The sequence below is a fragment of the Zootoca vivipara genome, chromosome 3, assembly GCF_963506605.1.
Source record: "Zootoca vivipara chromosome 3, rZooViv1.1, whole genome shotgun sequence".
Classification (NCBI taxonomy): Eukaryota; Metazoa; Chordata; class Lepidosauria; order Squamata; family Lacertidae; genus Zootoca; species Zootoca vivipara.
In genome coordinates this window covers 72947175-72959455 of record NC_083278.1, presented here as the reverse complement: position 1 = coordinate 72959455, position 12281 = coordinate 72947175, and the positions used below count along the sequence as shown (strand labels likewise).

The 12281-nt window shown below is 45.1% G+C and overlaps 1 protein-coding gene across 3 annotated transcripts; it reads right to left on the bottom strand.

Annotated features, from left to right (window-relative positions):
* Positions 1 to 1794: 1794 nt before the first annotated feature.
* CCSAP (centriole, cilia and spindle associated protein) lies at positions 1795 to 11280 on the bottom strand. Of its 3 annotated transcripts, XR_004692141.2 has the most exons (4): positions 10804 to 11280; positions 6208 to 6494; positions 3941 to 4072; positions 2580 to 2710 (listed from the first exon to the last, which is right to left on the bottom strand). XR_004692141.2 is itself a non-coding variant. In XM_035108473.2 (3 exons), exons 1-3 carry the CDS (start codon positions 11132 to 11134, stop codon positions 2537 to 2539), a joined length of 792 nt encoding a protein of 263 aa, XP_034964364.2. In that variant the 5' UTR covers positions 11135 to 11265; the 3' UTR covers positions 1795 to 2536. The 3 variants fall into 3 exon arrangements, 2 of the variants coding, with proteins under 2 accessions (XP_034964364.2, XP_060128831.1); XM_035108473.2 differs by lacking the exon at positions 3941 to 4072 and having other exon boundaries at positions 1795 to 2710; positions 10804 to 11265; XM_060272848.1 differs by lacking the exon at positions 2580 to 2710 and having other exon boundaries at positions 3724 to 4072.
* Positions 11281 to 12281: the final 1001 nt, after the last annotated feature.

Below are 12281 nucleotides of genomic sequence, written 5' to 3'. Positions count from 1 at the left end.
TTTGTCAGGAAATGCACCTGCAATCTTTTGCTCACTTGCCTGGAAGTAAGTGTCATTGAACTCTATGAGACTTCTGAGTAGACATGTTTAGGATTGCAATCCAAGAGACTCCACTTCTAACACCACATTAATGCCCAGTTGAAGTGGGGGGGCAGGGGATCGCTTAAAGTTAAGATAAAAACCATTCTACACAGAGAAGCAAGCAGATGCTCCATGTGCAACAGCGATATGCACACACACCCTTAGCAAATTACCAGAATTATAAGTGACATGCATCTAACTCCTCTGAACTGTTCCTCTGAACATGGAAAGCCACCCAACACATCCTTGTGGAAGACTGAAAACCCAGACTTTTAGTGTCCTTGTTTCAACAGTGTCTTCAAAATTTCCAACGTCCCTGTGTCAGTTAGCTTACAAGAAGTTTAGCTGAACACATTCTGAGAAGTTAAAAGATGACAACATGAACAGCCCTTTGAAAAGAGAATCCGAAATATTTTCAAAAAGCTGCCAGTTGTTTAAGAAAAGTGGTCTTTAGGACACAAGAAAAAAGTCTTTCATGTACCCCTTTGGAAGCAGGAGTCAATATTGTCTAACAAAGATAGAGAATGTATTATCATGTTAAAGCCATGTACAATTGAAGTCCTTTAATTTTGTAAAGTGAAGATAAGGGATTAAATTTAAAAAAAGACTTAAGGAAACACAGTTCCAACCAGGAGCCTAAAGATGGAAAGAAAGCAGAAGTCAAAACAGCCAAAAGCCACCTGCAGCAGCCATGGAAGAGGGAACTCAAACACTGAGTAACCACAGACTTTCTGGAGAGGGTACCTGATGTAGCCTTTGGAATGAAAGGCTACCAATAACTGTTTCCCAAAATTTGAGTTTAAGTCTTAATAATTGAGATTAATGCCAGCTGCATAAAACCACCCCTACAAGAATGGAACCAACATAATTTGAAATACAGCCAAACCTCGGTTGTCAAACGTAATTTGTTCCCGAAACCCGTTCGACAACCGAGGCGCAGCTTCCGATTTGTTGCAAGAGCTTCTTACACTCAAGCGGAATTCGCGTTGGACATTCGGCTTCCGAAAAATGTTCGAAAACCAGATCATTTACTTTCGGGTTTTCGGTGTTTGGGAGCCGAAACGTTAAAAAACATGGCCGTTCGAGAAACAAGGTTTGACTATATAAGGAGACTATTTTAAGCAGCTTATTAGCCACCATTTCGGTGTTTGATACACACACAAAAATGGCACGTAGTCTCACAATATGCGATACAAACTTTAAACTGTAACAGATTTGTTACATTCTCATAATTGCCAATGGCTTCATCCTCTGAATTACACAAATCAACTTTTTTTGGGGGGGAATAAGGGCATGTCACACACTTGAGAAGTATAGCAAAATTTGCCTTAGTCCTGAACATGCCTATGGAATGTACACTAACTTGGTCTGGTAGGTTCAATTCAGGAGTTGAAATAGTTGTAACATTTCACTTATGCAGAAGCTCACCTAACAAAACTCTTTACAAAGCATATTTAATCCACCCAAATAAAACATTAAAAATAATCTACATCTCAGTTCACTGTCACCAAGTCCATGTTACTTACTGCAAAGTACTGATAACTAATAGTTAATGATTGTCTACACCTGCCATTTGGTACCACAGGCTCATGACAGCAAATTTAAAAAGCTAAAAACATAAAACACATCACTTTACTAATCTATTGCACCAAAATCTCCAGTTCCAGATGGTCACAAAACCTAAAACTGGAATGTAAACCTGAACAAGTCACTATACTATAAAGTTGGGGAGAGCTTTCAGAATTCTAAAAATGTAGCATTTCCAGTTATACAATCTTCTACACATCTGGCTGCAAGAGCCTGCACATCTGGCCTGCACAGCAAGATAGATTGATAACAGTCCCCTATTTCTGTAGTCACTGGATTGAATCCACAGAGGGCAGAATGTCTGCGTTTGGCTCGCTAGGTCTCAAGTTGTACAGGTCTGATGAAAATCATAGCAACTTAATTAGAATCACATGAAAATACAATGGCAGCTACAAATAATTTTTAAAGACCTGATTTGTAAAGCGTTATGGCTCCCCTATAGGGAAAGGTTTGAGTTCTATGCAACATCAGGGCAAGAAAATTTCCATGGAATACGGTCCATATGTTTTAATGATTTAGGAGGGACTAAATATTTGTCAAAATAACCCTTCTGAGGTCTTTCATTTTAAAAAGTTCATTCTACAACATTCCATAGCTTTTCAGCTCAAGGTCAACAGAAAGATCTCTTAATATTCTTCTTTTTAAAAAATCTGTAAAGAAGCTATACTGCTAAGCATAGTTCCCACCAGTATGGAATCAATTATTCCCTCTCCTGCAGGGATAAGTAGCCAAAATATAAACAAGTATATCGAACTGCTGGAAAAATCCTTTTGTAAAAACCTTGCATAAGTAGTTTGGAATTCTTCACCCGTTGCTTTCGTACACTATTTCTGAATTTAAAAAAAGACAGGTCCAGGCAAATGCTGAATCACCGTGCTCGTGCTGAGTAACACCTCATGTATTCAGTCATCCAGGGGTTGTCTGGTGCAGCAGATTTTGCTCTCCAGGCTTGTTCTACTTCCGCTGAATGAATCCGCCTCTGAGACAGCTTCCTTTTTTCCACTTGCCTCCTGTTCTTCGCTCTCAGTGCAGACTCGTGGATCTAACAAGAGATATTTGAGTGTCTGTGAGAAACCTGCAAGTAGGATTTGAGCTCAAGAGCAGTCTCCCCTCCTGTAGTTTCAAGCAACTAGCATCCAGAATCCCAAAACTTTGTCTAGTTACCATATTTGATATGCCAGTTATTCTCTTGCTACTGTCGTACTTTGGTTTTTGAATTTAATCTGTTCCGGGAGTCCGTTCGACTCCCAAAATGGTTTGAAAACCAAGGCGCAGTCAGATTTTAGCACCAGGCCTCTTTTACTAAATGGAGACTGATATTTACTGCTGCTTTTAAGGTTTATTGTGGCTTTCCATATGCTAACACTGTTCTGCTATTTACCATTTCCATTTTTAAACTATTTTGTTGTTCAATAGTATTTATTCTTGCTTTCATTTGTAAGCCACTTTGGAGAAGTTCATCAAACTGAAATGTCAGGTGCATGCTAAATAAAATAAAATAAAACTTGCTAATTAGCTGTACACATCCAATATTGAATCACCAACTTTTCAATGGTGAGTGAATACACATGGCATGGCATTGGGTTAGGCCAGGGTAGGAAGCACAAATGCAATGAGCTCAGCTGCTAAACCAGGCATCTCCAAACTGCGTCCTTCCAGATGTTTTGGCCTACGACTCCCATGATCCCTAGCTAACAGGACCAGTGGTCGGGGAAGATGGGAATTGTAGTTCAAAACATCTGGAGGGCCGAAGTTTGGGGATGCCTGTGCTAACCTGAGAGGCTGAAGGATTTAGCCATCCACTAACCTGTAGAGGTTTTACAAAGGCATGTTAGGCTGTGTACAGATATATTAATCATCCAGTCATAAATATGTGTAAGCCCTACTATACATGCCATTTTTTTCCTATTCAGTAGCAAATACCAGTATCTGTTGGGACTTTCGTAATTCACTCTTTATGACAAATGTCCATTTAAAACAAGCTTAGTTTTATTGATTTCAATGGCCTAAGCTAGACTAAATAGAGATATGCAAATTTAACCAGTACACACACACACACACACACACACACACACACACACACACATGATAGCTCCCTTTGTTGTATTTCTTCCATATTGCTGTCAGAAGTACCTTAATATGCTTTATGCTGAATCTGACATTTCACAGATCAGCAGCACTTTTGCAAGAACTTACAGCTTCCCAATGTCATTTAAGTACCAGGAGCCTACCATGATGGTGTCATCAGTACTTTCAATCTTTTATGCCATACCTAAACTTGAGCTCACTCTGCCTTGGGACACTTGATGCTAACTGCCTGCTGTTTTACCAAGATTATTCTCTCTCATATCCTGACAGGGGGTAGGCAACCGTTCTAGCATCGGGAATTCCTTCCACAGCAGCACTGAAACGGCAGCCAGAAACAAACAAACAAAAACTTTGCATTAAGTTAGAGTTAGCAAATATTGTTCCAATATAATCTGTAAACAAGGCGGAAGAAGATTCCGCTTCATAACTACAGCATAGGGTGTCAGTGACAATGTCGCAGCCCATTACCGTCAACCAAGGAATATAATTGCAGAAGATCAACGGCCGACATTCCATTCACAATGTCCAGTAGGTGTCTCGGTACAATAGGGCAACTAACTATTGGGGAATATGAAGATGCCTGTATGTGGCAAATGGATTCCTACAGGCTCTTCCCTCACTCATTTATCCCAAGCTAACTTTGAACATGTTGACATCAGATACACCCCTTTCACGTCCATTTTGACACACCCACACTAGTAAATTGAAGCTGAAGCCATGAAAACACATAGGTTGTTTTCAGTTCTTGAGTCTGGGGAGGTGGTTTCTTCTGGACAGGGCTGCACTCCCCTGAAAGGAGTAGGTCCGTAGTTTAGGAATGCTCCTGGACCCAACATTGTCACTGGAGACTCAAGGTAGCCTTGGTGACTATTTTTGAAAGTCTGCCTCCTTCCCTGCAGACCCCCTCAGGCGTTAGGATCAGCAGAGGGGGCTATCTTGGGAACACCATGTTGGAAGTTTAAAGTGGTGGCAGCCTAGGAGAGTGCCTCCTCTGGGGCAGCCCCTAAGCTGTGGAATTCCCTCCCCATAGAGGTGCCCCTGGCACCTTCATGGTGTAATTTTTGTCATATGCTGAAGACACATGCTTTTGATACCCGATATATATAAGGATCCACCCTATACTCTTGCTTGTAGTGTGCTTAAATTATTTTTAATATTCTGCTTTTTCATTGTTGTAACCCCCCAACCCCCTGGGGAACCTCATAGTGAAGGGCAGGTAAGATATCTAAGATGGGGTTGTAGCCAACTAAATCACTGTACATGCGGAATAGCTTCTGTGAGCACAGCTGAACTTTCCTCTCCTTTCTGCCCTCAAATCTGCTCGGAATGGTTAGAGGAAAACCCAAAGCAGATTTGGAGAGCACACAAAGTTCCACTATGCTCGCAGAAGTCGTTCCACACATATAATAACTTAGCTGGATACAATCCAAACAACAGCAATATAGTCATACCTCGGTTTAAGTACGCTTCGGTTTGAGTACTTTCAGTTTAAGTACTCCGCGGACCCGCCTGGAACGGATTAATTCACTATCCATTACTTTCAATGGGAAAGTTCACTTCAGGTTAAGTATGCTTCAGGTTAAGTATGGACTTCCAGAACCAATTACACTCATACTTCGGGTTAAGTACGCTTCAGGTTGTGTACTCCACGGACCCGTCTGGAATGGATTAATCCACTTTCCATTACTTTCAATGGGAAAGTTTGCTTCAGGTTAAGTACAGACTTCCGGAACCAATTGCGTACTTAAACCGAGGTACCACTGTACATCCACTGGAAAACACCCAAAGCAACTGCTTCATGGCAAGGCCACTCCCATATCCATTTCAGAGTATTGCTACTGGCCATGGAAGAAATGGCCTTGGATCCAGCTATGGCAAACAACACAAAATACACAAGGAGGGCAGGCAACTAACAAAATCAAAAAAGGAAGCTGCACTACTCCCTACTCTCAAGCAAGTAAGTGCATAGACATAATAAATGGGTCAGAAAACCAGGCAAGTCCAGCCGAACCACACAGGCAAACAGGGCACCCCAAAGAGTTGTCCATTACAGCTGTGTAAGTTACATAGAGAGAAATCCTGCACTTTTGGAGGAGTTGCCACAGGGGCAGCTTTGCAGCTGATGGGTTCAATTGAATTCCCTGCCTTTGGGATGCACAGTCAAAAGTCAGCTGGTCTCTGTTGGCTGCCCAGAGCACAGGCACAGTAGCAGAAGGCCAGGAAGTTAAGACAACATTAGCCCACTTAACTACTGTACAGTATAGCATATTAAATGCCAGTAGTTATTTTGCCCAGCATAGGATGACAAAGAATGAGGAAGCAGTAACGTCCTAGTTCACTGTGGGCAGCACACAAACTTGGGCTGACCTTGGAAGTGTGAAGGAAGGAGTCGGGCAGGAGGGAAAGGACTTAGACAAACAACCCATAAGTATATATTTCAAGTTGCCTTACTTCATTCACAGAAGCGGATGCACAGACATTGTGTGTTTTCTGGCTCCCAGTATCAGTCTGTTTTTCTGCCCAGCCGTACAAGGCAAATGGGTGTTTCAGCCCCTTTGCCACCTGTATCCGTTGAGGACTTTTCACCCGTCTTCTATCACCCCGGCTGCCCAAAGCGCCACGACTCGAAGGCTGCCCTTGGGGGCAACTTGCTGACCCACCAGCTCCTTTGGGGGCAGACTTTTTGCCTCCACTCTCAACTTCGGTTTTCTCTTCGGCTTTCTCCTGGTCTTCATCCTCTGGGAGAAAAGAAGGGGGGTTAGGTTTAGCCTGCCCACCTCCCACTGCCACCGGACTAGACAAATCAATGGAGACAAAGGCTATTCGTGTCTACCAGTCATGACAGCTAAGTTCTTCCTCCACTGTTGGGAAGCAGAATGCCTATGCATGCTAGTTGCTGGGGAATACAAGCTGGGAGACCATTGTTGCACTGATTGGACACTGTGCTGGACTAGATGAGCCACCGGCCTAATCTAGCAGGGCTCATCTTATGCAAACCAATGCAGACAGTTAGTGTACCATAACTCCTTTGATTTATCCGCGCTGTAGGTAAAACTTCCCTACAGGGAAGTTCACCTGGCACCTTCATTATACACCTTTAGGCGCCAGGCAAAAACATTCCTTTTTAACCAGGCCTTTGGTGGATCTGATTTACATTCTATGCCCTTTTAAAGTGTGTTCTTTGGGGGAGGGTCTATGGGGTTGTTGTTTTAATTTTATTATGTATTTTGGGGTTTTATATCTTTGATTTTATTCTGTGAACTGTCATGGGCCCCCCAGGTATAGGGTGGTATATAAATTCATTTTTTTTAAAAAAAGAACTCTTGCTTGGTGCACACAAGAGTCAGCAATGCAAAGTAGGAAAAACAGCCCTCCTTTACTAAGGTTTCCAGTCAGACAGTAGATACAGCATCAGTGGACAGGCGTCAGTGATCAGAGCTACATAGTATTACCGAAAGGTACAATGCCTTCACCTATACAAGAGGCCAGATCAAAGGCGGCTATGGAGCCTGTGTTGCTAAAAAGCACAACTCCCATCATGCACCAGCTCAGCTGGCACACTGGTGCTGTTTGTGGCTACATTACAATTCTTGCACCTAGCATGTAAAACTCCATGCTCTTGTTAGTGCTTTATTTTCGGCTGGAGAATGAAAGCTTATGCAATTTTAAAGATGCAAGATGCCATAGCAACAACTTACATAAGCAGCCATGAATCTGTGTGAGAATCACTGACGAAAGAACTCTCTGCAAATGCTGAACACTGTGTGTGTGTGTACATACGCACACAGTGTTCTTGCTCACCAATACTTACGCTTGTCAAGGCATGATACTGATTTTTGTTATACAATGGGAAGTAATGGAGGAAAAGAGATCAGTGTCAAAAATAAAAACCAACATTTTATAGAGAAAATGTCTTTGCCTCCAAGGTACCAGTTTGTCATCAAAAGACTAGGTTATCTAAGCTAGTGTCACATTTGTGACAATGCTTTTAAGTTCCAGATAAATACTGTCCAGGAAGCACAGCAAAAATGCTGTCATTTTTATTACGGTTTGATTATCTTAGCAAACCTGAAGTGGCATTGCAGATTTGTGCAGGGGTACTTGCATGGAGTTATCCTGCCAACTATCACTTTATCTGCTGATAGTATAGTCCACATATAAGTCATGCATGTTTGTTTCAATGTGCAGGTGGTATCTGCCCACATTTGATATTCTGAGCATTTGAAAATCCATTTTAAACATTTGATCCCATCTTTCAGCAAGGTAACATTCCTAGACTCAACCAATGCCATAGGACACTTCACAAATTTATGTTTTCAAAAGTTCACTGGAAAGGGAAACAAGACTGTGTGACATACCAAACTTCCATTTGTGTATACATAAATTGTGCAGGTACAACTAAGCAGACTGCATGAGTTGCTGCTCCCCTGTTGTGAATGCACTTAATGGCCAATCTGAGTTTGCTGCTGTGTACTGTGTAAAACATCACCTAATTAAGTGTATTCTGAGAACTAGGGCACAGTCTATATAGAGAAGCACATTAATTTCCCTGGAGGACCCTGAATGTGGTTTGTGGTGGCTGTTAAGGAGGACAGAGTTGGGAGAGGCCAGCAAATTCACCTGCATATTCCTCCCTAGTAGCCTTACCAGCTTGAAGGCCCAAGAGTTTTCTCAGGACTGGGAAAGAAACACTAGCAGGTCCTTATTGCCACCCTCTTTCTCTTTTGTGCTCCCCCCCCCCCAACCACTGTTGCTTCCATGGTCAACTGGGAGGAGTTTCTTGCTGTAGATCCTTGTGGGCAACAATTCATACCACTCAGGCCCAGGATTTATGTAGAGCAGGGGCAGAACCTCAATTTGTTAACTATTCTTATTGATTTACTTGATTTGGGGGGGGAGCAGTTGCCCCCCTGGCTACACCCATGCTCAGGGCAAGAGCCTGGATGAGATGGAAGCTGTTCAAAATCTACAAAGTGAGTCTGTTGGCACAGAGTGGAGCCTTCTTTGTATGAGAGGTAGTGGGAAGCAAGTGGATTACCCCAGCATTACCACCAGAAATGAAAAATGGGTGGGAATTGTTGGTTTAATCTGTTTGAATGTCTTCTTTTTCCACCTAGGCATTTGGTTAAATTGGAAAGTTTAATGTTTGTCTTTGTAGCATTGTTGCTTCCCTTATGAAAGAATTGTTAATTTGTTGTTTGTTGGACCTGTTTATATTAGTTTGTAATGGTTTTATTACTTTGATCCTTATTCTGGGATTGTAAATATTCAGTGATGAGTAGGCTATAAATACTGTAACTAAATAAAGAAGATACTTTTTATTTTCTGTAAAATCAGGAAAAACCAAAGGAATTTCAGAGCATTTTTTAGGTTTATTCTATTCAGAATACTACTGAGTTGGGTACTACTGAGTATTCTCAGTACTGTGCTAGTAATTTCAGTTTGGGCCTTTGAAATACTATTGGTGAGGTCATTCCAAAAAGCTTATAAGAGATCAAGATACTTTAGGGATGAAATCAAAGCTGTATTCTCCGAAGCTGGCTCCACTGATGCCAACAGCAATACTCAAGAGCAAAAAAAAAAAAGGTAGCCTACTAGTCTGGAAGAAGTGTTGTCAGGGATGCAGATCTAACCTTTCACTCGTAGTAAGATCAATAAGCTTTGTCTCACTTTTTCAGAAAATAGATTATAGGGTCTGCAAGTAAACCCAGAGTCTGCAAGTAAACCCAGAGGAAACAGGCTCATTTTTATCCAGTCTGCACATCCAAGCCCTCTGATTTCAATGGTCATAAGCACTCCTAACTCTGCGCAGGACAGAGCATCATGCTATTACCAGCAAAGAGTGGCAGGGAGGATGGCAGCATCCTTATGGCAGGTGCTCCTTTGGTCCTCCAGGTGTTGCTGAACTACAACTCCCACCAACCCCAGCAAGCATAGTCAATGCCAGGGATGAAGGAGTTGTAGTTCAGGAACACCTGGAGGGCCAAAGGTTTCCCACACCTGCCTTATGGGGTAGCATAATTTCTGCACTGCTCTCTAGATACTTTTGTTGTTGGCATCCATCTGCTCTCTAGATAGATATTATTTATTATAAGGATGTGAATTTAAGTCACGAAGCAGGAGTCACACCATCCTTAGTAAGTCCGAGATGGGAAACCTGTGGCCCCATCCTGATGCCGCTGTCCTACAACTCACATCATCCCTGTTTGCCAAAAAGCCCCAGGCCCATCCCTGGCCCTACACGAATAAATTAAGAAAGCCTTAATGCAAGTGGATATGGCCTATTTTCCTGCCAGCAAAGCTGAAGAGAAAAAACCGTCCCTTTCCATTTGGTCAAAGATGGGTTTCCAAAATGCCCATCTGATGAAGTGTGCATGCACACGAAATCTCATACCAATGACAAACTTAGTTGGTCTCTAAGGTGCTACTGGAAGTAATTTTTTTTAATGCCGCTGTTACGTCAGCGGAGGCTCCGATAGTAATCTATTCGTTCGTAAGCGAGGAAAGTGCCTCCCGGGGACGATCTAGCCGGAGATCTCTCGCCTCCCGGAAGGACCCGGGTTGGCGCCGGAGGGGCCGAGTATTGGGCAGCAACCACGTCCGGGCACCTCGATGGCGGCAGCGCCGCCTTCACCCGTTCCCCAACAGATGCGTAAGGAGGAGTCGCTAAGCTACTTGGCAGCAAGAGGCCGAAGCGGCTGCACGGTCCTGGCACCCTCCATTTTCCGATGCGTGCGGAGGGGAGGGCGGCTTAAAGAGCCAAGCCGGACGCGGAGCCGGAGCTTCAGCTTCTCCCAGCTGTTAGATTTATTTAAAACCCAGAAAAGCTGCTTTCTCCTCCGCGCACCCCCGCCCCGCATTCATATCCAGCGGCAGCTCCATTGCAGAGCAGGGACATCCGGCCCCTGCAACTCCCTCCCTCCTTCCCCAGCGACTCGTCTCTGCAGCCGCGGCTCCGCCCGCCTTCCCGGAGACACCGAGAGAATCGCTCAAGGTCATTCCGGCAGACCGTCCTCTTCCTCTCCCCTCGGCGGTGGAGGAACATACCCGACCCACGCAAGGGCTCCTCGGGGCAGGATCTGTTGGCGTCTCCCGCCGCCGCAGCGCCGCCCAGGCCAGATTCGCCAGGCGCCGCTCCTTCTTCTCCTTGCTGTCCACCCGGCGGGCTGGACGTGCCCGGGGGCGACGGGGAGCCGCCGCTGCTCTGGCTGCTGTCCTGCTCCCAGCCGTCCCAAAACCAGGGCCGGTGCGCCTGCTCCAAGAGGCGCCGGCTCAGGCGGTAGCGCAGCAGCTCCTGGTAGCAGGGGCCGCACGCCTCCCACTTGGGCTCCTTGAAGCGCTTCATGTACTCGCTCTTCACGCACCGCGACGGCACCATCGCGCCGCGCCGTCCGGCCGGGGAGCGAAGGTTCGCCCTGCTGAAGCCGCGAATCGGCCGCCTGCCCGACGGAGCCCCCGAGCGCCGCGCTCCTCCTCGCCCCACCCTCCCGCTGGAACGTTCAAACACAAACAGCGACGTTCCGCACCCGCCTCCGCGCGCTTCAGCCAATCGGCGCGCGAGGAGGAGGGCGTCCTGTGGCTACGTCACGAGCGAGCCTTCGAGGCTCCAGGAAAACATTCGAAGGAGGTCCCTTGCCGGCGAGCCCGAGGGGACGTTTTGAGTTTAACGGGTGGGAGGCTGGGGAGAAGCGCTGGGGGAAGCCTCGGGCTCCGGCTGTCCTTGACCCTGGCGGCGGGAGTGACCTCGGCATAGCTGCCAAGTTTTCCCTTTTCTCGTGAGGAAGCCTATTCAGCATAAGGGAAAATCCCTTAAAAAAAGGGATAACTTGGCAGCTATGGACCTCGGGATTTTCTCAGAACCTGCCCGGTTGTTGGTTTTCATCTCTGCAGTGGTGTTAGTCACCAGATTTTAGTCACCCACCAACGCAGCTGCTGCTATAAAAAAGTACCCCAGATGGGCTTCGCACGTGATCGCAGACGGTGCGGGCCACCTAAGGTTTGTTCGCCTGCGCCTGACGCTTTGCTGGAGACTGCCGGTAGCTGTCGTTGAACCGATCAATTTAACTAAATTCAGGGTTACGTTGCGCAAACCTTTGAAATCTAGCTTCTTGAGAGTTACACAGCCCGAGAAAGTGTCGCTTTGAGGAGTTAAAGGGGGCACTCAATGTAGGTTCATTTAAGGAAGTCCGATCGGTGGTGAGGAGACAAGCCTTTTCTGTGGTGGCCCCCAATGCTGCACCCCTGGGGGAGCTAAATAATTGCACCCTCTTGCCAAGATTACGATAATTAAATCTTGTGCCCTTCGAATCTGTCTTCCTACATTTCTTAAAACAGCAACACCCTGAGGCATGATCCAGACAGAACTGAGCAAGTCTACAGTCGATTTTTCACATTTTAGTTAAAAATTTGCAAACCGCTTAATCACAGTCATCTCTTAGCAGTGTGCATGAAAGCAATAAAGCACATATCCAGCTAAGATTTTAAAATACTTAATTTTCGCGGGCTTGTGCTCCATTCTCAAGGGT